At 46.5% G+C, this 27,565-nt stretch overlaps 1 protein-coding gene across 5 annotated transcripts; it reads right to left on the bottom strand.

The window, feature by feature from the left end:
• Positions 1–27,562, bottom strand: LOC117410332 (tectonin beta-propeller repeat-containing protein 2-like). 5 transcript variants are annotated; one of them, XM_058988156.1, is made up of 21 exons: positions 27,370–27,559; positions 26,699–26,750; positions 26,080–26,327; positions 25,704–25,832; positions 25,249–25,380; positions 24,581–24,738; positions 23,925–24,234; positions 23,407–23,539; positions 22,854–23,324; positions 21,513–22,423; positions 20,023–20,206; positions 19,605–19,778; positions 18,347–18,527; positions 17,784–17,925; positions 16,421–16,661; positions 16,187–16,276; positions 15,616–15,849; positions 9,643–9,791; positions 2,826–2,967; positions 1,756–1,905; positions 1–1,249 (listed from the first exon to the last, which is right to left on the bottom strand). In XM_058988156.1, exons 3-21 carry the CDS (start codon positions 26,296–26,298, stop codon positions 1,092–1,094), a joined length of 4,308 nt encoding a protein of 1,435 aa, XP_058844139.1. In that variant the 5' UTR covers positions 26,299–26,327; positions 26,699–26,750; positions 27,370–27,559; the 3' UTR covers positions 1–1,091. The 5 variants fall into 5 exon arrangements, 4 of the variants coding, with proteins under 4 accessions (XP_058844139.1, XP_058844137.1, XP_058844135.1 ...); XM_058988154.1 differs by having other exon boundaries at positions 23,925–24,237; positions 26,677–26,750; positions 27,370–27,558; XM_058988152.1 differs by having other exon boundaries at positions 23,925–24,237; positions 27,370–27,558.
• Positions 27,563–27,565: the final 3 nt, after the last annotated feature.

Genomic DNA, 27,565 nt, shown 5'->3' with positions numbered 1-27,565 from the left:
GAAGACCACAGTGTAAACAGGGAGAGAGGACCAGGGGGACGGTTCACTGAAGACTACAGTGTAAACAGGGAGAGAGGACCAGGGGGACGGTTCACCGAAGACTACAGTGTAAACAGGGAGAGAGGACCAGGGGGACGGTTCACTGAAGACTACAGTGTAAACAGGGAGAGAGGACCAGGGGGACGGTTCACTGAAGACTACAGTGTAAACAGGGAGAGAGGACCAGGGGGACGGTTCACTGACGACTACAGTGTAAACAGGGAGAGAGGACCAGGGGGACGATTCACTGAAGACTACAGTGTAAACAGGGAGAGAGGACCAGGGGGATGGTTCACTGAAGACTACAGTGTAAACAGGGAGAGAGGACCAGGGGGATGGTTCACAGAGTTAAGACAGAAGATCTAAATACAGCCGAGTTTAAAGAATTCTAATCTGATTGGTACACAAGGGCCCTATTTAAACCAGCTCAATGGAATCACTATTTAGTTATACCCACGTTTAGTTCAAAGTTTGCACATTATTTATTAAAGTGAACAAAAACCCCCAAAAAACAGCATTAAACAAATCCTAATACAGTTCTGACACAAGTTACCTTCCATTGATTCCAGGGCTGGCTTTCTAAACCGTGCTTTTAAGATACACTATGTATATACCCTGCTCGGTCCCAGGACCTAAATATAAAATAATCTAAAATAAACATGGCAATGAATTTGAAGCAGATTGGTGCCAAAGTACATAAATATACAGCATAGGCGAGTAACGCTGATGAATATAGGATGCTGTACCGGTAGCTGTGTTACATTTACAGTATCTAGTGAGTCGATAAAATAACGAGTGCATTTACTGAACTGGCTAGTGATTATTACACCATGAATACACTGGGAACCATTAACAGACTGCCCTCAGAAAACAGCAGCCTGTTTCACCAGCAGCACACACGCTTATTAAAAGGTATAACGGAATTTATAAAAAGGTCAGTATAACTTATACATATACTAATACAGGTAATAGGGAAAGTCATTTGTTAACTATACAGTATAAACCCGTTGCAAATGTTCACAGTTCCTTAGAGAGTGCTTCTCCGGTCATCTCTATATGACTTCCCATTCCTCCTCCAAGTCCTCAGACTGGACGCACACTGCACTGCCGCTGGGCTTTGCTGAAGAGCGGTCGTGCTGGAAGGTCTTGGTGAGGCGCTGAATCAGACCCCCGGACTGACTGATCGCCCACAGCTCATCCAGAGGAGTCACTGCAAAGACAAGAAGCACAATCCCCAAATCACATGATCGGAGGCACCCAGCACAGACCTCAGGGACGACGCTAGAGAACACTTTGAACTGTAAACTACGGACCCGGGCAATACCAACCAACACCACACAGATCACAGGTCACTCCAAAAAGACATGGAACTCTAACCCTATGGGCATCATGCTGCTTTCCTTGTTTTCATACAGTTAAAGCTGAATGAGACCTGGAAACAAAATCAAACATTGCCCACAACTGCTTTTAAAAACCTATTCGCTCTGGCTGAATACTGGTGTGTGTTTTGTTTCCAGCCCCTTTCTTTGACAGTAGTCTCCTTTGACAACCACATGAAGCTGAATGCAACGTGAACGTCAGCAGCAACAGTGACAAAGGAAGGAACTCTTTCGAATGAAGGACCCTTCTGTGCAGCGCAGTTCCTGACAACAGCGTTTCAATGCAGCTTCAGGAATCAAAGGGCAAAGGGTTCAGAGAGGTCTTCACCTACTGTACCTGTCAAACAAGCGACACACCCAGGGACTTTCTTCCAGTAATCTCCGGCTGGGTTTTTATCGGTAATGCCGTATCGCCGAGCAACATCGCCATTCGGACAACGCACCCAAACTGTCCTGCTGCTCACTGCCAGCTCACCTGCCTGCAGCCCTGAGGGTTACAAAAGAAGCGACAAAACATAAGTTGGGCTCCCGGTTTACTTGTAAAAGCTCTGCTCTGGACAACAAACTATCCCATCCCAATAGAAGTCCAGCAGTTTATACCTTGTGAAAATGCTCCTGCACTTCAAGGGGAAATATTAAGCAGAACGTGCATCACTGGTTGTCTGCTGTAGTTGGACAGAGAATTCAGAGGCAGCCATGGATCAAACTAATGCAATGCAAAACGAGCCTGGAGGGTCCTTTTAACAATCAGTAGAACATCCGTGGCATTCCTTCAACAAGAAGCCGGCACAGAAGACACGAGGGAAAGGCACGGCCCGAGGACAGTACTGTCTCCTCTTTGACATGGGGCACGGTAACATACAGCAGTATTGCACCGTGCCCAAGCTGCTGGCTTACTCTGGCCTGGTTTCCAGATTTGGATAGGAAAAGGCTCTGGAATTTTGTTTACTTAAACTCATTTCATCTCAAAATCCACGAGTCGATAGCAGACTTTGTCTACATCCGACTGCAGCACAGTGCAGGAGGAGGAGCTATTCAAGGATAGCAATCCTGTCCATTGTTAGGCATGTATGTTCAAGGTTATACTATGAATATGTGAACATATCCCTTTGTACATAGCTGTGATACCTACAGTTTGCTGAGCACAGTAACTAATATGCAGTACTGTAATCTATTAATACAATGCTGTAATCTATTAATACAATCTATTAATACAATGCTGTAATCTATTAATACAATGCGCTTGGAGATTTTAAGATTGTTTGTTGGTAGTTTTCTTTTACCCCTTCTTTAAAAACAGGCACAGAAAGCCAGGCAAAAAAAGCAATAGATACGACGCAGGCCTATCTCTGTGTCCATTCCACACCCTGGTGTTCCCACGCAGACCTCTGGAAGTGAACACTGTACCTGGTATGTGCTCCCAGTCAGTCCCCACAGGCATGTCCTCTGTAATTCCAGTCCGCACGTGGACATTCCCTTTACTGTCGACGGCCCACAGCATTCTGTCATTCGGACTGCTGTGAACACTCACCAGGTGCATCCCAACTGGCTAGGGAATGGAAAAAATACTTCAATACAAAGTTTGATTTAGGGAAGAGCTGTGCATTTGAGATTCACTTTAATGACTTGCTGGTTATTCTGATCCGATCGCATGGAGGGCAGTATTATGGGGTGTGCAGAGAGAGCAGACTGGTTATTCTGATCTGATCAGATTGATGTCAGTATTATGGGGTGTGCAGAGAGAGCAGACTGGTTATTCTGATCTGATCAGATTGATGTCAGTATTATGGGGTGTGCAGAGAGAGCAGACTGGTTATTCTGATCTGATCAGATTGATGTCAGTATTATGGGGTGTGCAGAGAGAGCAGACTGGTTATTCTGATCTAATCAGATTGATGTCAGTATTATGGGGTGTGCAGAGAGAGCAGACTGGTTATTCTGATCTGATCAGATTGATGTCAGTATTATGGGGTGTGCAGAGAGAGCAGACTGGTTATTCTGATCTGATCAGATTGATGTCAGTATTATGGGGTGTGCAGAGAGAGCAGACTGGTTATTCTGATCTGATCAGATTGATGTCAGTATTATGGGGTGTGCAGAGAGAGCAGACTGGTTATTCTGATCTGATCAGATTGATGTCAGTATTATGGGGTGTGCAGAGAGAGCAGACTGGTTATTCTGATCCGATCGCATGGAGGGCAGTATTATGGGGTGTGCAGAGAGAGCAGACTGGTTATTCTGATCTGATCAGATTGATGTCAGTATTATGGGGTGTGCAGAGAGAGCAGACTGGTTATTCTGATCTGATCAGATTGATGTCAGTATTATGGGGTGTGCAGAGAGAGCAGACTGGTTATTCTGATCTGATCAGATTGATGTCAGTATTATGGGGTGTGCAGAGAGAGCAGACTGGTTATTCTGATCCGATCGCATGGAGGGCAGTATTATGGGGTGTGCAGAGAGAGCAGACTGGTTATTCTGATCCGATCGCATGGAGGGCAGTATTATGGGGTGTGCAGTGGAAAGCTGCTGCCCCAGATCATTGAACTCATGAACTATACAGTAAAGACTGTGTGCTTTTCAGCTGGAGCCAGTACTGCCTTGCTGAGGCGTGAGGTTGAGCTGCTCCAGACCAGCCCCTGCTTGCAGATCTCAGTGTTGTGCTGCTGTTTGACAGCGATAGTGCAAACAAACACAAAACTGCACACAAGAATGCTTCAAAATCATAACAGCAAACCATCTTTACTGCAGGGAGCACCCCATGTGAACAGGGAGCGGCCTGTTGCACAATGAGATTAGATCTGCTGGTCCCGTCATGAACGAGGCTGCATCAATAAAGATTAAAAAAACAAGTCGCACCCAAATATTTCTCTTTGAGTTTCAGTGACCTTTGTAGTTCAATGAAGAATAAGTACAACAGTGGGAGCGATGTCAAAGTGGGTTCACAGGCATGCATATATATTTATATTGTCCCCTTATTCAGGTCATAGCAAAATAATCCAAATCCCAGGAAAGAGTGATTCAGCATGAGTTGTCCCTGCAGCTTTCTAGACCCAGGTAACACAATGGTTAGCGTGCAGAGAGACGAGCGGTATGACAGTGCTGGCGCTCATTGTTTGAACAATGCCTCTGTGAACAAGCCGAGCGCTCTGGAATTCTCTGCTCTCCATAGCAGAGCATTCCCGCACTACAGTACTGTGCTGATTGGAAACGTACCCGTTAGTGCTGTGGCTGAACTGCTACAGCATGATGCAAATGTGTCAGTACAGCTCGCCCTCTATTTCACTGTCTGACAGCTGTGACATATTAGAGAGAATGGGGATGGAAAGAAGACTCCCATTGCATAGCAGTTTGATCCATTCCTGGTTTTAATAAGACACATCTGAGCTTGTTAACGATACCTGTGACATCTAATGCAGCTCATAGTAAAACCTGGAATGGATGAAACTGCTATGCAATAGGAGTCTTACTTCCACCCCTGCATGGCCTATCCGTGAATTACCCAAATCTCTGTTTTAGCATTTTACATAACTATCCGATTCTGTAAGTACATTGACACCAGCAGCCAGTGTTTCATCAGAAAAGACTATCTTTTGGTCCTCTGTTTCTCTGCTATACTTTCTCTAGCGCACGCCTAGTCAGATTCCCCGCTCGCACAAATGCACACAAGTAAAAATACAACAACAAATGTTACGTGTACCACCTATCTACTAAAAAACAGATTTACTCAACAAGCCTGCAGCAATGTGCTGCATACTCCCTGAGAGGGGACTCTCTCACAAGCTGGTGCACAGCTGTATCACTGTGCTGCATACCTCACTGAGAGGAGACTCTCTCACAAGCTGGTGCTCAGCTGTATCTCTGTGCTGCATACCTCACTGAGAGGAGACTCTCTCACAAGCTGGTGCACAGCTGTATCACTCTGCTGCATACCTCACTGAGAGGAGACTCTCTCACAAGCTGGTGCTCAGCTGTATCTCTGTGCTGCATACCTCACTGAGAGGAGACTCTCTCACAAGCTGGTGCACAGCTGTATCACTGTGCTGCATACCTCACTGAGAGGAGACTCTCTCACAAGCTGGTGCTCAGCTGTATCACTGTGCTGCATACCTCACTGAGAGGAGACTCTCTCACAAGCTGGTGCTCAGCTGTATCACTGTGCTGCATACCTCACTGAGAGGAGACTCTCTCACAAGCTGGTGCACAGCTGTATCACTGTGCTGCATACCTCACTGAGAGGAGACTCTCTCACAAGCTGGTGCACAGCTGTATCACTGTGCTGCATACTCCCTGAGAGGAGACTCTCTCACAAGCTGGTGCACAGCTGTATCACTGTGCTGCACACCTCACTGAGAGGAGACTCTCCTCACAAGCTGGTGCTCAGCTGTATCACTGTGCTGCACACCTCACTGAGAGGAGACTCTCCTCACAAGCTGGTGCACAGCTGTATCACTGTGCTGCATACCTCACTGAGAGGAGACTCTCCTCACAAGCTGGTGCTCAGCTGTATCACTGTGCTGCATACCTCACTGAGAGGAGACTCTCTCACAAGCTGGTGCACAGCTGTATCACTGTGCTGCACACCTCACTGAGAGGAGACTCTCTCACAAGCTGGTGCACAGCTGTATCACTGTGCTGCATACCTCACTGAGAGAGGAGACTCTCTCACAAGCTGGTGCACAGCTGTATCACTGTGCTGCATACCTCACTGAGAGGAGACTCTCCTCACAAGCTGGTGCACAGCTGTATCACTGTGCTGCATACCTCACTGAGAGGAGACTCTCCTCACAAGCTGGTGCTCAGCTGTATCACTGTGCTGCATACCTCACTGAGAGAGGAGACTCTCTCACAAGCTGGTGCTCAGCTGTATCACTGTGCTGCATACCTCACTGAGAGGAGACTCTCTCACAAGCTGGTGCTCAGCTGTATCACTGTGCTGCACACCTCACTGAGAGAGGAGACTCTCTCACAAGCTGGTGCTCAGCTGTATCACTGTGCTGCATACCTCACTGAGAGGAGACTCTCCTCACAAGCTGGTGCACAGCTGTATCACTGTGCTGCATACCTCACTGAGAGGAGACTCTCCTCACAAGCTGGTGCACAGCTGTATCACTGTGCTGCATACCTCACTGAGAGGAGACTCTCTCACAAGCTGGTGCACAGCTGTATCACTGTGCTGCATACCTCACTGAGAGGAGACTCTCTCACAAGCTGGTGCTCAGCTGTATCACTGTGCTGCATACCTCACTGAGAGGAGACTCTCTCACAAGCTGGTGCTCAGCTGTATCACTGTGCTGCATACCTCACTGAGAGGAGACTCTCTCACAAGCTGGTGCACAGCTGTATCACTGTGCTGCATACCTCACTGAGAGGAGACTCTCTCACAAGCTGGTGCACAGCTGTATCACTGTGCTGCATACTCCCTGAGAGGAGACTCTCTCACAAGCTGGTGCACAGCTGTATCACTGTGCTGCACACCTCACTGAGAGGAGACTCTCCTCACAAGCTGGTGCTCAGCTGTATCACTGTGCTGCACACCTCACTGAGAGGAGACTCTCCTCACAAGCTGGTGCACAGCTGTATCACTGTGCTGCATACCTCACTGAGAGGAGACTCTCCTCACAAGCTGGTGCTCAGCTGTATCACTGTGCTGCATACCTCACTGAGAGGAGACTCTCTCACAAGCTGGTGCACAGCTGTACCACTGTGCTGCACACCTCACTGAGAGGAGACTCTCTCACAAGCTGGTGCACAGCTGTATCACTGTGCTGCATACCTCACTGAGAGAGGAGACTCTCTCACAAGCTGGTGCACAGCTGTATCACTGTGCTGCATACCTCACTGAGAGGAGACTCTCTCACAAGCTGGTGCTCAGCTGTATCACTGTGCTGCATACCTCACTGAGAGGAGACTCTCTCACAAGCTGGTGCACAGCTGTATCACTGTGCTGCACACCTCACTGAGAGGAGACTCTCTCACAAGCTGGTGCTCAGCTGTATCACTGTGCTGCATACCTCACTGAGAGAGGAGACTCTCTCACAAGCTGGTGCACAGCTGTATCACTGTGCTGCATACCTCACTGAGAGGAGACTCTCTCACAAGCTGGTGCTCAGCTGTATCACTGTGCTGCATACCTCACTGAGAGAGGAGACTCTCTCACAAGCTGGTGCACAGCTGTATCACTGTGCTGCATACCTCACTGAGAGAGGAGACTCTCTCACAAGCTGGTGCACAGCTGTATCACTGTGCTGCATACCTCACTGAGAGAGGAGACTCTCTCACAAGCTGGTGCTCAGCTGTATCACTGTGCTGCACACCTCACTGAGAGAGGAGACTCTCTCACAAGCTGGTGCTCAGCTGTATCACTGTGCTGCATACCTCACTGAGAGGAGACTCTCTCACAAGCTGGTGCTCAGCTGTATCACTGTGCTGCACACCTCACTGAGAGAGGAGACTCTCTCACAAGCTGGTGCTCAGCTGTATCACTGTGCTGCATACCTCACTGAGAGGAGACTCTCTCACAAGCTGGTGCTCAGCTGTATCACTGTGCTGCACACCTCACTGAGAGAGGAGACTCTCTCACAAGCTGGTGCTCAGCTGTATCACTGTGCTGCATACCTCACTGAGAGGAGACTCTCCTCACAAGCTGGTGCACAGCTGTATCACTGTGCTGCATACCTCACTGAGAGGAGACTCTCCTCACAAGCTGGTGCACAGCTGTATCACTGTGCTGCATACCTCACTGAGAGGAGACTCTCCTCACAAGCTGGTGCTCAGCTGTATCACTGTGCTGCATACCTCACTGAGAGGAGACTCTCTCACAAGCTGGTGCTCAGCTGTATCACTGTGCTGCATACCTCACTGAGAGGAGACTCTCTCACAAGCTGGTGCTCAGCTGTATCACTGTGCTGCATACCTCACTGAGAGGAGACTCTCTCACAAGCTGGTGCTCAGCTGTATCACTGTGCTGCATACCTCACTGAGAGGAGACTCTCTCACAAGCTGGTGCTCAGCTGTATCACTGTGCTGCATACCTCACTGAGAGGAGACTCTCTCACAAGCTGGTGCACAGCTGTATCACTGTGCTGCATACCTCACTGAGAGGAGACTCTCCTCACAAGCTGGTGCTCAGCTGTATCACTGTGCTGCATACCTCACTGAGAGGAGACTCTCTCACAAGCTGGTGCTCAGCTGTATCACTGTGCTGCAAGCAGGAGACTGGAAACAGGAAAAGTACCAGCTGAAAAAAACTTACTGCACTCCTTTGCCCACAAACAATACCACAAACAAAACAGCCATGATTAACAAGTTTCCCTTTAGTTCTAATGCAGATCTTATGTTTGACAATTTAAAGTTAGCGATGACTGTCTTTACTGGGAATAAAGCCAACACTGAGGCAGGGCAGCAGATACAATAAAAACAAAGATTCAGCAAACCAGTTACATGAACAAGCTCTCCAGATTCAGGCATCTGATGAGAAAGACAATGTGATCTATTGAAACAATCCAAATAGGGCCAGAGCTAAACACTATGTGCATTTAAATAATGAAAACAAGGTCCTTCCTTTCATATTTTTAATTACAAAAACACAAAAAAGAGACTTGCATGCACTGTGTTATATTTATGTTTTCAAAACCCTCTTGAATGATTTCAGTGGTGGAGGCAGTGGGATCAGCTGCTGTTGAGATCATTTGAATAGACGCCAGAGCCGCTGGCTAGAGGAGATTGTTTCAGTGAAATACAAGCCAATACGTTTCTGCAGTGTGGATTTGCACAGAGAGAGCAGTGTTAGCAAGAGCAGAGAGGCTGCTTGGAGTCCTCCTTTACAATTCACAACCTCTCCGGGAGGCTGGAGGGAAAACTGGGGTTCAAACTCCTGGTAACAAGCACAAGAAAAGCAGACTGGTTTATGCTGTTTGCAAAACTAGGCGTATTGCCAAACCAAATGTGTATGAACTTGCTGTGTTTATATTATACCATTAAGTGAATCCAGGACACCCTGCACATGTTTCAGGACAAAACAACACAACCCAAACTAAAAAATAGATTTACTGCTACCAGCTTGCAACAAGCAATCTTTCTGGTCTCCTTGGGCTGAGATAGTACGATAAGGATCACTCATACATACCCATTCACAGCAGCTTGTACTGTTATCAGTTACATTTTGAAATGTTTGGATTCTCACACTCAGATCCTCTTTCCATTAGTAACTCGGATGATTCACCTGCTCAGGAGGCTCAATGCTTATCCATGCAGGCAGCATCAAGCTTGGATTGAGAGGCTGGGTCCCCACTCTGAAATACACCACACCATTGACATCACAGGCCCAGACATTCTGACTCCCACAGGAAAAACTGGCCAGCTTTATTCTTCCTGAAACCCAGAGGAATGAACACATCAGGTTTAACAGACAGTGTGTGTGTGCTTATCATATACTGCATGTTCTATTAGAAAGCACCTGCTCACGTCTCTCCTGTTACTCTCCATTCAGATCAGCCATCCTGTTAGACCTCAATAACAGAGCGGCAAATAACGCAGGCTGAGAGACGACTGATTCATGACACCTCTTCTAAAAGCATGGCTCACTGGTGAAGCGCTTCAGCCCTGTTCTCAAAAACAGAATGCCTTCTAGAAGATCAATATCTTCTAGCTGCTGTACCACACCGCCACCTGTTGACTGTACTGTGCCTGATATACTGATAATGAATTGAACACGCATGTCACCGAGATGGATTTACTGTGTCTGATATACTGATAATGAATTGAACACGCATGTCAGCGAGATGGATTTACTGTGTCTGATATACGAATTGAACACGCATGTTACCGAGATGGATTTACTGTGCCTGATATACTGATAATGAATTGAACACGCATGTCACTGAGATGGATTTACTGTGCCTGATATACTGATAATGAATTGCACACGCATGCCAGTGAGACAGATCTCCAACAACGGCAGTCACTTCAAAACTAGAGCAATCAGGAACATGATAAGGTAGAGCACCATGACCTGGATCTACTTTATGTAAAAACGTAAGTTTCACATTCAGACTCTGGACTCTGATCACATGCACTGCCCCTTTACACTCACTCAGACCACTGCTTTTTATGTGGTCTCCTGAACAGATAACCATCCCCTCTTCTCAACAACAGGCTAAAGATTTTAAAAGACAAACAGCCACCAGCGCAGCAGCACCTCCGACACTGCAAGCAAGCTTTGTGCCTGGGCTGAAACAGGCAGCACGATGCCCGGCCCGAGAACCACAAAGCAGCAGTGGGGTTTGCACTGGGAAACGCTTGAATTCTAGTGGAATTGCTGTAGTTGTGCTGGAGTCCCAAAGGCAGGGCAGCACTGTAACCCGTCAGCACAGGTTACTGTAGGGCCTGTTTGTGCTTCTCTGCTGAAACATGACTACACTGCTGTAGTCCAGCATTCCAGAGGCTATTTTGGAGAGGAACGGGGACGGGCTCCTCAGATGGGTTTCCACCCCACACCCGATCGCTTGGCCGCTACTTGCCCCACGCATGTTTTTATTTTGGACGTCTCTAAATATCACTGGCATTGGAACCAACTGTCCTAACTAAAAACAGGAAAATCCCAGTCGCAGAAAGAATTAAAACAAACACAAGCGTACCATAATTCACAAGCCAAGTTCTGCTTCAGACATTTTAATGTTAGTTTTGTGATCTCATTGCAGTGGACCTCCATGCTCCCAGGATGCCCTTTGATTAGCTCTTTGGAAACACGCTGTAGGAGGTGCCACACACAGTTCAGATCTGAATTGCATAAAGCATGTCAGAATACGGCTTTGGAGGCTTCTTTTTGGAGTTGCAATAGGGTGCACTGTGTGGCAGTCTGTCAATCATTTATGGACTGAAGCTTAAAAGAATAAATAGGAATGCATTCTCAAAGGCTGGACTTCAGTCATGTTGCAACCCTCCCCCCTCCCCCCGGTCCGTCCAGATCTGTGAATAAAAGTCTGTCCTGCAAAACGACACATTATGGAAGAGCTCAACTGAAAGCAAAGACACACACACACACACACACACACACACACACACACACACACACACACACACAGAGACACACACACACACACACACACACACACACACAGAGACACACACACACACACACACACAGACACAGAGACACACACAGACACCCCTCCACACACACACACACACACACACAGACACAGACACAGAGACACACATACACCCCTCCACACACACACACACAGACAGAGACACACACACACCCCTCCATACACAGACACAGAGACACACACACAGAGACACACACACAGACACAGAAACACACACACACACCCCTCCACACACACACACACAGAGACACACACACACAGACAGAGACACACACACACACAGACAGAAACACACACACCCCCCTCCACACACACACACACAGACACACACACACACACACAGACGCACAAACAGCCCCCCCCCCCACACACACACACACAGTGCACCAGGCAGCTCCAAGGTTAGCATTCCAGTTGCAGTTGTGCGTCAGCACTGATGACATGCAATTCCTGTGATTCCGACAGCCACAACACTGGCTGCATGTTCCTTTACTCTGGGTTTGCAGAACACGCAGAGCCTAGCCAAGCAAGCCTACACAGTCGCTTATTTGTTTTTATCAAAAGTAAGCATGAAAAAAAAAAAAGACTTTCTTTTTGTGTAAAATTCTTTTGGTGTTTTCAAGTAGAATGTTGCTTATTGTTTCAATCTAATTTACAAGGATAATCGGACATTGGAGCCAGTGGAAACCCGGATTCAGTGAATCTGCATGTTTCCTTGTACATGTTTTCTGCAATGCAGGAAATGATCCTGCTTGTTAAAAATCAACATTGACAGCCACAGGGTCTGATATTAACAGAGGGGCATCTGTTTACATTTCTAAATACAGACCCTTTGAGCATCGAGGTCCACCATATAGACCACCTGAAAAGAGCACATGATCTTAATGGGTATTCACTGTTCTTTAAATGAATACACTAAGTTTAAAAGAGAGAGCCGGGAGCCAGGGCGTAAATAAATCCTGTTGCTTTCTGGAAAATGCCCCTTGGATACCTACTTATCATGTAAAGGACAAGTCATCAAGTCAGAAGTATCAGGATGTTCCTGCTGCTCCCGTCACACGCTGTCCCTGGCTGCTGGATTGTTTTGATCCCCATTCACGTCACTACACTCGGCAGCTTGGAGTCGGATATCACCCACGCTGCGGATTTCCTTCTCGGGCACACACTCGCTGACATTTAAGAGATCTGCCTCAAACATACAGTATAGCACTGTGCTCACACTGGACCGGACTCTGAGATGTCAGTTACATATAGCACTGTGCTCACACCGGACCGGACTCTGAGATGTCAGTTACATATAGCACTGTGCTCACACCGGACCGGACTCTGAGATGTCAGTTACATATAGCACTGTGCTCACACCGGACCGGACTCTGAGATGTCAGTTACATATAGCACTGTGCTCACACTGGACCGGACTCTGAGATGTCAGTTACATATAGCAGTGTGCTCACACTGGACCGGACTCTGAGATGTCAGTTACATATAGCACTGTGCTCACACCGGACCGGACTCTGAGATGTCAGTTACATATAGCACTGTGCTCACACTGGACCGGACTCTGAGATGTCAGTTACATATAGCAGTGTGCTCACACTGGACCGGACTCTGAGATGTCAGTTACATATAGCAGTGTGCTCACACCGGACCGGACTCTGAGATGTCAGTTACATATAGCAGTGTGCTCACACTGGACCGGACTCTGAGATGTCAGTTACATATAGCACTGTGCTCACACCGGACCGGACTCTGAGATGTCAGTTACATATAGCAGTGTGCTCACACTGGACCGGACTCTGAGATGTCAGTTACATATAGCACTGTGCTCACACTGGACCGGACTCTGAGATGTCAGTTACATATAGCACTGTGCTCACACTGGACCGGACTCTGAGATGTCAGTTACATATAGCACTGTGCTCACACCGGACCGGACTCTGAGATGTCAGTTACATATAGCAGTGTGCTCACACTGGACCGGACTCTGAGATGTCAGTTACATATAGCACTGTGCTCACACCGGACCGGACTCTGAGATGTCAGTTACATATAGCAGTGTGCTCACACCGGACCGGACTCTGAGATGTCAGTTACATATAGCAGTCTGGTTGTGTGCTCTTTATCGAGGGGCAAAGGTGATGAGTCTTTCAACGGATCACATGTTTCAATCCTGGCACAAAAGAAAACAGAACTCTCGAAACAACGTTTATACAATTGTTGGCATTGCGTTTTTTCTGTGAAATATTCACACGATAAATCGAATATTTTTTTAGTGACAGCACAGAGTACAAGACTCAAAAGGATTTGATTACGGTACAGTCGAAGAAATATTTAGTACTTAGGGCACAGTTTAATTTACTTTGCACTGAGGAAAATACATTGATAAACGTTAAGCAATTTATACAAGCCATAGTTTCCTAAAATCCCTTTTGAATTGGGTCCCTTGTTTTGTTTGTGTTTTTTTTTTTTCAAAGCCATGTATAATATTTAACATCTGTGACATGTCAAATGTTTTGCGGCTGGCAGTCATCTTGGGCTCAGGTGTAGAGGAACAGCCTGGGGTCAAACTGACCGCTTTTACACAGCCCCATGTTAAACTGTTTCATTAAGAAACTGGGGTCAAGCTGACTCTGGAAGTTCCTAAAGGGCAAGAAAGCGCTTGCTTCTAAATATACAGCAGAGATACATACGATGATTCCACACCTCCACCCAGCGCTACCAAAGAACACTCTGCTTCTTATCTTACTTCCAGCTATACTGCATACACAGGACAGTCTCAAGCTGTGCACAGCCCTCATGTTTAAAGCCGTCTCACGCTGCGCACAGCCCTTGTGTTTAAAGCCGTCTCACGCTGCGCACAGCCCTCGTGTTTAAAGCCGTCTCACACTGCGCACAGCCCTCGTGTTTAAAGCCGTCTCACGCTGCGCACAGCCCTCGTGTTTAAAGCCGTCTCACACTGCGCACAGCCCTCGTGTTTAAAGCTGTCTCACACTGCGCACAGCCCTCGTGTTTAAAGCCGTCTCACGCTGTGCACAGCCCTCGTGTTTAAAGCCGTCTCACGCTGTGCACAGCCCTCGTGTTTAAAGCCCTCGTGTTTAAAGCCCTCGTGTTTAAAGCCCTCGTGTTTATTCACATGTCTGCCTGCACTTTGCATGTAATGCTGATTGGAATGGGAAAGGCAAAGTTTGTGTCCTGCATATATTGGTGCAGTGCTACTGACATGCCTATCGATTTCAGATTGGGTTCCTTTGTTCCTGTAATTCAAGGTGGCTGGTACTTTCACACAGCTGAACGGGAGATCTCAGCATGAATCAACAGCACCTGCCTGACCGACTTACACGTTCCAATTAGATTTTTGTGGAGGAAAACCTATTAACTTGTTGTCTTTTATTGGGACACAGGATTACACAAAAAGGGGATTAAAGTCTTCTTTAAATTATTACTGTTATTTTAAAAATGGCAGCTGTGGGGGAGAATATCCCTTTGGGTATAATTGTGAAGAAATGGGTATCGCACACTTGTGTTTTTCTAGGACTGTTGAAAATAACACAAAAAGGTTTTTAAAAGAAAAGAATTCTTCCTTCAAGTGTATTATTACTACTGTCCAGACAGAAGAGCGCTTGGATACTGAGATTAAAGGGGGAGCCTAGACCTTCATGCAGTACCAGGCAGACCCCAACATGCTATCAAATCCCTGTCCCTCATGGATAAAGGAGCCTTGTTTCATTCACAAGGACCCTCTGTGAGGTCAAACAGCGAGGCTGTGATTGTGTCGCTGCACACTCAACTCAAAACCCTTCTTGGCAGAGCTGCTGACAGCTTTTCTTCTTACAAACTAATGGATTTGCTTGATGTACCATCAACCTACGTTCATGACAAGTTACTGAGCTTGCAATATTAACAATAATAACAATAATAATAATAATAATAATAATAATAATAATAATAGTAATAAGCAGTCAGTCCTGTTCTTTAAGCAATGTGCCTTGCAGCCAGTCAGTCCTGTTCTTTCCTAATTTAGCCCTTCTTTGCAGTAATGTTCTATATTCCCTGATGAATGAACAGTGAGTGACGACCCGACTCACCTAGCTGGCTGAGGTCCAGTCTGGTCCAATGCATTCCTGACGGGCAGCTCTTGGATAAAGACCGGATGTAGACAGAGCCGTGAGTGTCCAGCCCCCACACTGCGTCCTGGCAGGCTGAAAGCTGTACCATCTCGACATCAGGGGGCAGCTGGAGCGTTGACGGCCTGAACTGTGGATTGTGATCACTGATGCAGAACAAGTCCTTGCAGCTCTGCCTCAGCCACAGGAAGCTCCCTGTAACAAGCAGCAGCACACACTGCACAACTCTGAATGCGTCACTTCAACAAACTGACACAGACTACTGCTGTGATAAAAACAGTCCTAAAAATATGAGGAAACAGCTCAACAATTCTTATGAATTTCTACAATTCAAGGAAGACAACACACCCTTTGCAAATTAATAATAACATTAATAATAATAATCATCATCATCATCATCATCATCATCATCGTCGTCTAGCCACCTGTTAATATGGTACCCGTTACTTGTGTGACAAGACAGGGAAGATTTAGAAATAAATAAAAAAATGGGGCACCTTCCTATTGCCAAATAATAGCAGTTTTTAATGACCTTGTTTTGTAGGAGCCGGTGATGCGAAGACGAAAGCCCATTTGGTAGCGGAGGCAGTTCCACGTGGCACCACATTCATCCAGTAGGTACCTGTGAGAGGAGAAAACACACTCTGAATGTGTGGGGAGACAACAGCAGCTGTGTGACAGCAGGGAGGGGCGGCATGTACAGCTATGAACTGATAGTTCCTTTCCGATCGACTCCCCTTTAGCAAGCCCAGGAGCGACTCCCTACCTGTGAGATTGCCCTTGGCCACGTGGAACTCATTCCTCCCCGAGGTGATCCAGACCCCGTCGGTGTTGACACTGATGAGGCTGGGCTGGCACTGAGGCTGCTGTGTCCAGAACGCCACTCGCAGTTTATCAGCTACCTTCTCCATCGGCGCCTGGGCGGCGCTGGCCACGGTCTGCGTGGCGTGGATTATCATCTGGAAGAGGCTGCTCTGATCGAACACCACGTAATCTGTGATGCTCACCTGACAGCAGGGACACGTACAAATGACAGTTCTATCATACATCATATAATGATACAAAGAAGCAACTCGGAAGGTTGAGGAATCCACTCGAAAGTGTCCCTGGCGTGTTTCCTACACGTTTTATTACTATTAACACTTCGCTGCCCAGTGTGCAATATATTTGACATTAAAGACCCAATATCATCAAATTTGACCCCCACTTTTCATTCATGGAAAGTGATCTTTGTGTTCTTGTAAGTCATTCTGGCCAAAACCCCGGTGATTTCTGATGACATCAGCAGAGGTAGGTTGCCGGCAGTATCTCTATTTTACAGCATGGAAAACAATGGAGTGCGACTGTGAATTTGAAGTTTTTTACGTATCGTGCTCAGAATCAGCACCGAATTTGATCAGACACCGGCATCTGACAACCAGGAGTCCGAAGCAGGTGTTTTGCAGCCCTATAGATTCGAGCCTTACCAAACACCTGGCGAGGAAAGTTCAGGCTCCGATTCAGATGACAACCAAGACAGACATGGAGAGGTTGCAAAATAAGGAATGGTAGGTCCTTTTCAGGAACATGTTTATAAAAGGAAATGAGAGTGATTGCGTTCAGATTATTAACACAGTTCATGTGCAGATGCAAGTTTGACTGTGACCGACAGTGTCAGTGGAAAACACTTCCTATCTACAGCTCTACAGCAGGTATGGCATGTAAAGGTAAAGGAGAGAGAGCTTTTCATTATGAAGCAGGTATGGCATGTAAAGGTAAAGGAGAGAGAGTTTTTCATTATGAAGCAGGTATGGCATGTAAAGGTAAAGGAGAGAGAGCTTTTCATTATGAAGCAGGTATGGCATGTAAAGGTAAAGGAGCGAGAGCTTTTCATTATGAAGCAGGTATGGCATGTAAAGGTAAAGGAGAGAGAGTTTTTCATTATGAAGCAGGTATGGCATGTAAAGGTAAAGGAGAGAGAGCTTTTCATTATGAAGCAGGTATGGCATGTAAAGGTAAAGGAGAGAGAGCTTTTCATTATGAAGCAGGTATGGCATGTAAAGGTAAAGGGGAGAGAGCTTTTCATTATGAAGCAGGTATGGCATGTAAAGGTAAAGGAGAGAGAGCTTTTCATTATGAAGCACACACACCTGCCACCAGTGATCGTCCTCCCCTTGAGGTTTCTTTGGAGTGACTCCGGTCCTGAACCAGAGGTTCCCATTGGTGTCCAGAGCCCAGGCAGTGTGGTGGTCTCCCAGGGAAATGCACACGGGTTCCAGTCCCTGTCTTTCACTAAGCACAAAACAGATGACATTTACACAGCCTCCCATTCACAATCCATTCCAACACCATAGTCTTACATATTGTTCAAGGGATCGAGTTTAGTAAACCCTAGGGCTAGATGTACTACGCTTATGTTACAGTGCAAAACTTCCAACACCATTTTTCCAAAATGGCAAGAAATACAACCGGCACAGACACTCTGTACACAGGGATGGAAATAAGACTCCTAATGCACAGCAGTTTCACCCATTCTATGTTTTAATATGTGCTTTAAGCTCCAGTGTATAGGTAACAAGCTCAGGTGTGTCTTATTAAACTCGCAGTAAAACCAGGAATGGATCAAACTGCTATGCAATGGGAGTCTTCCATCTCTGCGTGAAACCACTTACAGATCTGAAGCCTTTGGTTTGTCGTGCAGCCCCTGGTTTACCTGACTGAGTCGTACTTCCACCGCTCCCCCTCCGTGCAGAAGCTGCTGAGCCCTTCTCTACAGAACACAGCTCTCTGCTCGGTCAGGGCCCACACCACATTGTCTCTGGAGGCGATCTGGGACAGAGGGCAGGGGCAGTCCACCTTCACTGCTCGGGCACACGGACGCTCGATACTCAGCCCTGACAATGAGCACAAACAACGGGGTCCAGTGAACTGAGCTGACCAGCCCCAGAGCCGTGTAATCAGATCCTTCAACTAGGACCGATCCTCCCTGGAGTTTTACACATTTTAAACTAACATGAAGACACCACACACACTGCTAGATGCAAACAAAGATCCTTCTATTAATAATCTCAACTGCATTTAGACCCCCCAGTCCCCCTAAAAAACAATGGAATCAAGGGATAACCCTGAGCTCCACTGTGTGAGTGACGAGGCTCTGCTCTAGATCAGTGGGAGTGTTGCTATGTTAGCGAGCTCCACTGTGTGAGTGACGAGGCTCTGCTCTAGATCAGTGGGAGTGTTGTTATGTTAGCGAGCTCTACTGTGTGAGTGACGAGGCTCTGCTCTAGATCAGTGGGAGTGTTGTTATGTTAGCGAGCTCCACTGTGTGAGTGACGAGGCTCTGCTCTAGATCAGTGGGAGTGTTGTTATGTTAGCGAGCTCTACTGTGTGAGTGACGAGGCTCTGCTCTAGATCAGTGGGAGTGTTGTTATGTTAGCGAGCTCCACTGTGTGAGTGACGAGGCTCTGCTCTAGATCAGTAGGAATGTTGTTATGTTAGCGAGCTGCACTGTGTGAGTGACGAGGCTCTGCTCTAGATCAGTGGGAGTGTTGCTATGTTAGCGAGCTCCACTGTGTGAGTGACGAGGCTCTGCTCTAGATCAGTGGGAGTGTTATGTTAGCGAGCTGCACTGTGTGAGTGACGAGGCTCTGCTCTAGATCAGTGGGAGTGTTGTTATGTTAGCGAGCTGCACTGTGTGAGTGACGAGGCTCTGCTCTAGATCAGTGGGAGTGTTGTTATGTTAGCGAGCTCCACTGTGTGAGTGACGAGGCTCTGCTCTAGATCAGTGGGAGTGTTATTATGTTAGCGAGCTGCACTGTGTGAGTGACGAGGCTCTGCTCTAGATCAGTGGGAGTGTTGTTATGTTAGCGAGCTCCACTGTGTGAGTGACGAGGCTCTGCTCTAGATCAGTGGGAGTGTTGTTATGTTAGCGAGCTGCACTGTGCGAGTGACGAGGTTCTGGTCCCGCCTACCTGTCTGGAGGTACAGGTCTCCATTGGTCCGGATGATCCAGGCGGTGTCGTCACTCAAGGCTACGAAGGCTGCCTGAGGCAGGGCCTCGTACCAGTGTCTTTTTCCCTTTATTGTTACTTTCGCACAAGCAAACGCCTTGTTGGTTTTCAGCTCAATCTTCCAAAGCAGCGCACCTGTTCAATTCAGGAGATACAGCCACTTCCGTCACAATCCACGATAGCTGCTGGATCTCTGCCATCTAACTTTACCAATAAATACTTCAATTGAATCCACTTAATGAAAGCATTAGCATTTTACTGTAAAAGTGAAAAAGCATTCAAACTGAATTTACCAGACTGACACTTTTCTGCACCCCGTACCTTGTATTTCACCTGAACTAAAACAGCAGAACAAGATCATGAAGAACCTGCTTCATACCTGAAGGTGATACTGCCACCTGCTGGACATTGTCCTCATATTTCTGCCATCGCAGACCTGCACTGGGCAAGGCGCTGCAGTAGAGGCCCCCTTTGAAATCCAGACACCAGATATACTTCTCTGAGACCACCAGGCTCAGGATTCCATAGCCAGGGCCAGAGTAGCCCATCCAGCTCTCTGCAAACTAGCACAAGAGGCATAAACATTGGAGAGGGAGACAAGCAGAGAGAACAATGCAAACAGTGATTATTATACACATTGGAGACAAGCAGAGAGAACAATGCAAACAGTGATTATTATACACATTGAAGACAAGCAGAGAGAACAATGCAAACAGTGATTATTATACACATTGGAGACAAGCAGAGAGAACAATGCAAACAGTGATTATTATACACATTGGAGACAAGCAGAGAGAACAATGCAAACAGTGATTATTATACACATTGGAGACAAGCAGAGAGAACAATGCAAACAGTGATTATTATACACATTGGAGACAAGCAGAGAGAACAATGCAAACAGTGATTATTATACACGCACACACACACACACACCATCGGCACATAAATTAGAAATGCCTGTGGCCAGCGTCTACGGGCACACAACTTTGCTAAAATCATTAGCTGCTGTTGAGAATGGAAAACAGCAAATCATATGCTATGATCAGGGCTTCTGTTTTTCAGTTGTTGTTCATTTTTGGTTTTAATTTTGAGCTATTTTCAGGTTTTATGTAAATCGTGTTTTTTCTGGGCTTTTGCTTTTTATATACTGTATGAAATGATTGTTTTCGGTTTCTTTCCTAATGCTTGGGTGTTTTTTCCTTTCACAATATGTATAGTAACTGGACAGGACTTGCACTCTTAAGCTGTCCCTTCTTTCCTTTGCTGTCTTCCACAATGAAATCCTTCTGCTCACGGCACATTCGAAAGGGGTTTTGTGTGTCTCACCATTTTTTTACATTTCGCTACAATTTACAATTTTGTTTTAAATCCTCCCTATCTAACTGTAAAATAGCTTTAAATCCTGCAAACAAGTCTCTGTTCCTAACTGTAATCTTGTTTAAAATCTCGCAAGCCAAGTCTCTAATAGAAATGTAGGAATTTGCTGCCACTCTGTAGTTGGGGCGGGTTTGAAGTATTCAGATCTCAGGAAGGAGGGACACTGTCCAATGGCGCTGGGAAAGGATTTTTTTTTTAAATGGGAAAGGGGTGAAGTCAACGTGACTTGAGTAACCATTTCCAGTGTTTTTCTGTGTTAATTGGTAATACACCGATTTCATTGTTTTTTGTATGGGGGTGTTTTACTGGTTAATCGGAAGCCCTAGTTATAATACATTTTGCCATGTTCCTGTACTTGCAGTTGAAAGATAACTGTTTACAGAATACCTTACCCTCTGCACTAGAACCTGAGCAGTGTTAACACAGCATACCACCCCAATCTACGCAATGGCAGCATTATGTTCTATTATAGGCAGGTGCAGTAGATACCTGATCAGATCTGAAAAGGCTTGAATCGTCTAGACTGGGTTTCATTTGGTCTCCAGGATGACTTGTACCAGAGATGCCATCAGCCACACTGGCCTCCGAGCAGGAATGCGACATTCCGTGGCCGTAGATATCTTCGTCATCGCTTGAGAGCGACAGTGGCTCCTGATTACATGTCTCAGTTCTCACATAACGTAGGGAATCACATTCAGAGGCATCATTCATTGCGTCGCTCAGATTCACCAAGTCCTCTGGATACATCTCGTGACTGTCGGATGCGTTCGGGGGTTCAGCTTCCTCTCCTGCAAAGGGAGCGTGCGTTGAGGGAAACAGCAGCCCCTCTGGACTCCATGACCGTCTGTTTGTTGCCTCTACTAATGGAGTCCCCACCTCCCCGGGCTTGCTGTCCTCAGCAGACTGTGCGCTCCTGCTGTAACATTCGGAGGCAGTCTGGTTACCAGGAACACTTTCCCAGTTTTGCACGTGACTCTGATCTGGAACAGCGTTGTCAGCGGGGTACTCTTGACCACTTTGAAGCAGCTCGTGGTCTTCTGACTGTAAACGTGTGGGGGTTTCAGTCCAAACATCCCTTGATTCCAGGGGTGTAAACGAGGCAGGAGGTGAATCGGGTACGAAGCGCTCTCTCGATTCAGCAGCACTGAGCAGGTCCGTGTCGGGCTCTTTGTTTGGGACGGTGGAGACGAGCTCTGGAGACTGAAGCATGGTGAACACGTCGGAGCAGCTGTCCTCCTGCACTAGGCTTGCTCTGTCCGGGGAGTCCGTGCTCTGCAGGTCCAGGCTGCTGGTCCTGTCCGAGAGGAAGTCACACACCGGGGTGCTGGGGCCATCGCTCTCCGGCTCCAGAACGAACAGACCCTCGGACCAGCTGTTTTCAGATATCTGGTTTCCACTGTCTGTTTCACACCACAATGACAAGAAAAAGGAGCCCAGTGAATGACAGACAATATTATAAACAGCAAACAAAATGAAGCAAACGCGAACACGGATTGTGCGATACGGAAACATATCCGCAACTGTATCAGCATGCAGCATTTGCTGACAGTAAATTATACATATATTACATACGTTACTGTGCAAGGACCCTTCACTCATTCACCAAAATCATTATTTCACTTTTTGTTTTTAGGCAGCACTTTGGGGAAGCCCAATTTGCCATGGTTTAGTACCTGTCATATCATGCAGTTTCAACAATTCTCCCTGCTTTTATCAGATTAATAAAGCTTTCTGATATGCATCGTGCACATGATTTCTGCGACATGCCGGCTTCTTAACAAAACTCAACAACATCCAAGAACTAGAACAAGTGACAAGTGAAGTGCCCACCTTGCCTCCTCTTCTTCTTCTTCTTCACTTTGATGGACTTGACCACCAGCTCCTGGGCGAACTCCTCCACGCTGATGGTGCTGAAGCGTGCCGAGGAGTGGGGGCTGTCCGCAGACACTTCGGAGGCTGTGTGGTCCACAGTGGCCCCCAGCCCCACCACACTGTCCCAGGAGTTGACAGAGCTGCTGCGGCTCCTGGTCTCGCTGGTGACCGGGCTCCCTTTCTGCCCCGGTTCGGTACTCAGCTCCGTCACAATTCCTTTCGGATCGCCGGCCTGGGACTCGGGCGTCCTGCCCCACAGCACTGCAGGTTCCTGGTCGTCCTGTGCCAGCAGCAGCACGTCTGTCCTTTTGTCCCCAAATTCTGAAATGATCGACATGGTTCTGATCTGCTGGGCGGTCTCCACGGACCCCGTTGGTGTCAGTACGGACGGGGTTGTAGCTAGAGGACTGTTCAGTCTCGAAGCTGAATCTGGGAGAAAAAAAACATGTTTAAAACATGAATCGTAAGGCAAATTACTAACATTTTAGTAAGAGCCTTTTTAAAAACGTACCTATTGATGGCAGTCCTTCGGGACGGTTTGAAATCCTTATGAGATCGCGGTCTCCCTTTAACAGAAAGATCTCGTTCTCTGTGCATGAGACAGATACAATGTCGCCAGATCCTTCCAAACCCCCAATAACAGCCTGGCAATGCAATAGACCAATTTTACAAAGCATTTGAACTTATAACAGTCAGTGCTTGCTCCTATACACTTACAGCTGGGAGAAAGTGTCTCTGACGTTAAACTATACTTATTTATAGTATACAGTTTACACATATATAAATACAGTGTAAACCCTACCCGAGTCCGCTTCCACCCTTTGCAGAGCTCTGCCACTAACACAGGCATGTGGACTCTGATGTTTTGGATTTGCACCAATGCTTCTTGAATAATGTTTTTGAAAAGTCATACCATGCAATTCCAGCAACAACTGACCGTTTCGTCAGCCCTGGACTAATCAAGCTTTCTGACAATATGATATGAACTCTACGCAGCTCTCTCTGTGTCTGAGGGGTTACGCTCCATACCTGGCTCACTGAATCCACCAGGTACACACTGTACTCATTCCAGCTGAGCAGCCAGCCCTCCCTGAGGAAGCAGGCCACCTGCCCCAGCTGCCTCTCCGGAGGACGGTACCCCCCTGTGCCGCCTGCGCCCGCCCGGGGGAACAGTTCAAACTGCCTCACTCCGTGTGCAAAGAGGTCCTTCAGAATGAAGGTGGCCTGGACAGTGCCGTGGACGTCAGCCTTCCAGAGACGGAGCCCCGGCCGGGCAGCGTACACAGTGAGGTCGCTCTGCTTGCACAGGCTGGGGTGGAAACAGGCCCCGAATCTGCCACTGCTGAAAATACAAAGAGGCAGTAAGCATACCCGAGGACACGCATGCAAACACAGGGGTTAAATATCTCACAGATAAATCCACAGTCTCTTATATCACTGATTCACCCTTTCAGTGTATCACAGCTCATATCTTTTGCTATTGCTAATAATTTTCCATGTTTTGTTTTTCTTTATTGTCAAACCTTTATTAAATTACATTAAAAACCTGTTTCTCTCTCTTTTTTACACTCTGTCTGCCCACCCAATCACTCTGTACTGAACCCAATCACACTATAATCACCAACACACCTTTTTGATTTTATACAAGCATGAGCAAAAACTGCCTTGCCATTGATCCCAATTACCTTTTCCTGGGCTTTGTTCCAATCTGCTGGACTGCGTTGTGTTCTGTGTAGAAAAGCAGACAGCGCTGGAAGGTGGACACCAGCAGCACTTTGTGACTGTAGTCCAGCTGCACTACAGCAGCCTGCTCCTCCAGCAGCACGCTGGGGTTACAAACACCCTTGAGAGAAACACAGGAGAGGATTTCCCACCAGCCTTTCTAATAGCAACACATTTACTAGCACACGACTGCATTGGAACACACTTATTCAATGAGATTGCATTGGAACACACTTATTCAATGAGATTGCATTGGAACACACTTATTCAATGAGATTGCATTGGAACACACTTATTCAATGAGATTGCATTGGAACACACTTATTCAATGAGATTGCATTGGAACACACTTATTCAATGAGGCTGCATTGGAACACACTTATTCAATGAGATTGCATTGGAACACACTTATTCAATGAGATTGCATTGGAACACACTTATTCAATGAGATTGCATTGGAACACACTTATTCAATGAGATTGCATTGGAACACACTTATTCAATGAGGCTGCATTGGAACACACTTATTCAATGAGGCTGCATTGGAACACACTTATTCAATGAGATTGCATTGGAACACACTTATTCAATGAGACTGCATTGGAACATTTAAGCAGATCAGTGACTCTACCTGGTCCAAATCCAGAGAAGAATAGACAATTTTGCCTTTGTCATCCCCAGAGAATAATTTCATTCCATTAGCACTCCAAGCTAGAGCGGTCACGGTACTTTTGTGAAGGCCGACCACTTCAAAGCGCCGCAGCTGTGGGGAAGAAATGAAAGAAGGATCCAAGCAGAAGGGAACGCACAGCTGCATTACTCTGGAGAAATGCCTTGTTTGTGATGAAGGCTCACGGTCTTATCATGCATATGCCAGAGCCTGTCAATGAATCAACTTCAGCTAACACAGCATATCATAAATAAACAAAGAAAGAAAGAAATTGCTACCACTGCTTCTCAAGGGAGTGTTTCAGGCTGGCTTGTATCACAGAGATACACAAAGCACCTTTTTGTTAATGGGGGATGAACAAACGTTTTGACATGTGCAGCGGTTTTACAATAACAAGAATGGGAAGCAGTATTCACCTGTTTGTTTCTCCCAGGCAAAGGGCAGACCAGCTGGAAGAGCACCACTCTGCCCAAAGCTGTGCCAACAGCCACCAGATCATCAAAGCAGCTCAACAGCTTCACCGCGGTGATGGATTCCGACTTCCCCTAGCAAAACAAAATGTAAAGAAGAGCGCTCCGAATCACACGGGAAACAAGAAACGAACCAGGGAAAAAAAAACACAAACAGTCATACAGGATCAATGCGATTGCTTCTGCTTTGAAAGGGCCACGGGAATGACGCATCAGCTGCAGATTCCATTTTCTAATTGTATTGTTATTGCCACTGCTCGCCAGTGTTCTGCACAGTGTGCAGCACTAGGCGTCGCTGCTACAGTAAGAGCAGCAGACTTACCTCCAGGTTGTATTTCTTCATCTGGTTCAGCCTCCTGCAGTACAGATACAGCATCCCAATACTGCTGCCCACTGCGATGTAGTCATTGCTGGCATCCAGAGCGGTCAGGTACACCAGCACTGAGCGGAACCCTTTCTGCACCTTGGCTGGGATGGCATTCAGCAGGTAGTACAGGGGGCAGAACTCCTTCAGGGGCACCGGAGGGCTGTTTGCAGCCATTGCAGGATGTAGAGGCAATGCAACACTTACTGAAACCCAGGAAGTCAAGTAAATGGAAAGATTTATTTTAATGAAAGGCGCCATACAAAATAAATATATTATTATTATTATTATTATTAGAAGAGACATGAAACCAGAAACCACAGCAAAGGGTTCACTTAATGGCATGGCATTTCTAGTTTCATGTTGAATATGTTGCTACAGACAGTACTGCATTGGCTGTTCTCTGATATAATGACGACCCTGGGTACAGAGGGATAGTCTTTGTGCGATAGCCTGCAGACAATTCAGTTTCTGTCCTTCTCTTAGTGTCAGCCAGGGTAGAGCTGGGAAAGTCTGCAACGGTTCAACAGCACCCAACAACATTATTATACTTACACTGTGCACATCAGTACCGTACCTGGTATCCAAAGAGCCCCGTTTACACCTGCCTGGTCATCCTCAAATGAGATCTGCCAAACGTATCAAAAACAACACACTTAATAGCATTACATAGCCGAGCACGGGAGTAGAAAGCCGCGTTTCTCGGCGCTGCCCTTCCTAGATTCTACGTCAGGTTCACAATAAACAGCAATAACGTTTTTATTCCTTAACCCGCAATTTCGTTTCTTTTTTTTATTTTTAATATCCACTGCTGTTGTTGTGGTTTCGTGGTTACTGTGGACGGATTTTAATTTTTATTTTTGTGTAGCAGATGTATAAAACATTGATGTACATTGCGTGACATGGCTACAGCGATTCGTTAATAAAGAAATCCACTAACCTCTCTCCTTGACTGCGTACCTGTCTTGCGATGTGCGTATTATTATTATTCACCTGATTCAGTCTCCGATTATATTAAAACGAAAGCACACCAGCCTATGTGCCCTATATGACATCGTATCAAAGATTATAACTACAACAACAACTAGGCCTTGCGTGACTGTTTTGGTGCAGGATTATATTCATACCGATAACCGATGTGACATTTCAAACGAACCTCAACATGACAAGTTACTTACTCTACAGAAGCGCTATTGTTATTAATAATAATACAAACAACACGAAATGACGCGCAACACTGGTACTTACATTCAGAAGCGATGAACACACTGCTATGAAATCTCCTTTATTTTCCTCTGCGGAGTTGGTGGCTAGGAGTTCCCTTTATTTGAGCAAAAGATCTCTATTTTGCCCATTTATTACTGTTTTATGTATTTCTTTTTTCATCGGAAACAGCGTCTTCGCTTTTCTCTGCACATCAACAACACACACAGCCGTCTGGACG

Source organism: Acipenser ruthenus, chromosome 15 (genome assembly GCF_902713425.1).
Source record: "Acipenser ruthenus chromosome 15, fAciRut3.2 maternal haplotype, whole genome shotgun sequence".
In the NCBI taxonomy this organism is placed as follows: Eukaryota; Metazoa; Chordata; class Actinopteri; order Acipenseriformes; family Acipenseridae; genus Acipenser; species Acipenser ruthenus.
This window is presented reverse-complemented; position numbering and strand designations above follow the sequence as displayed.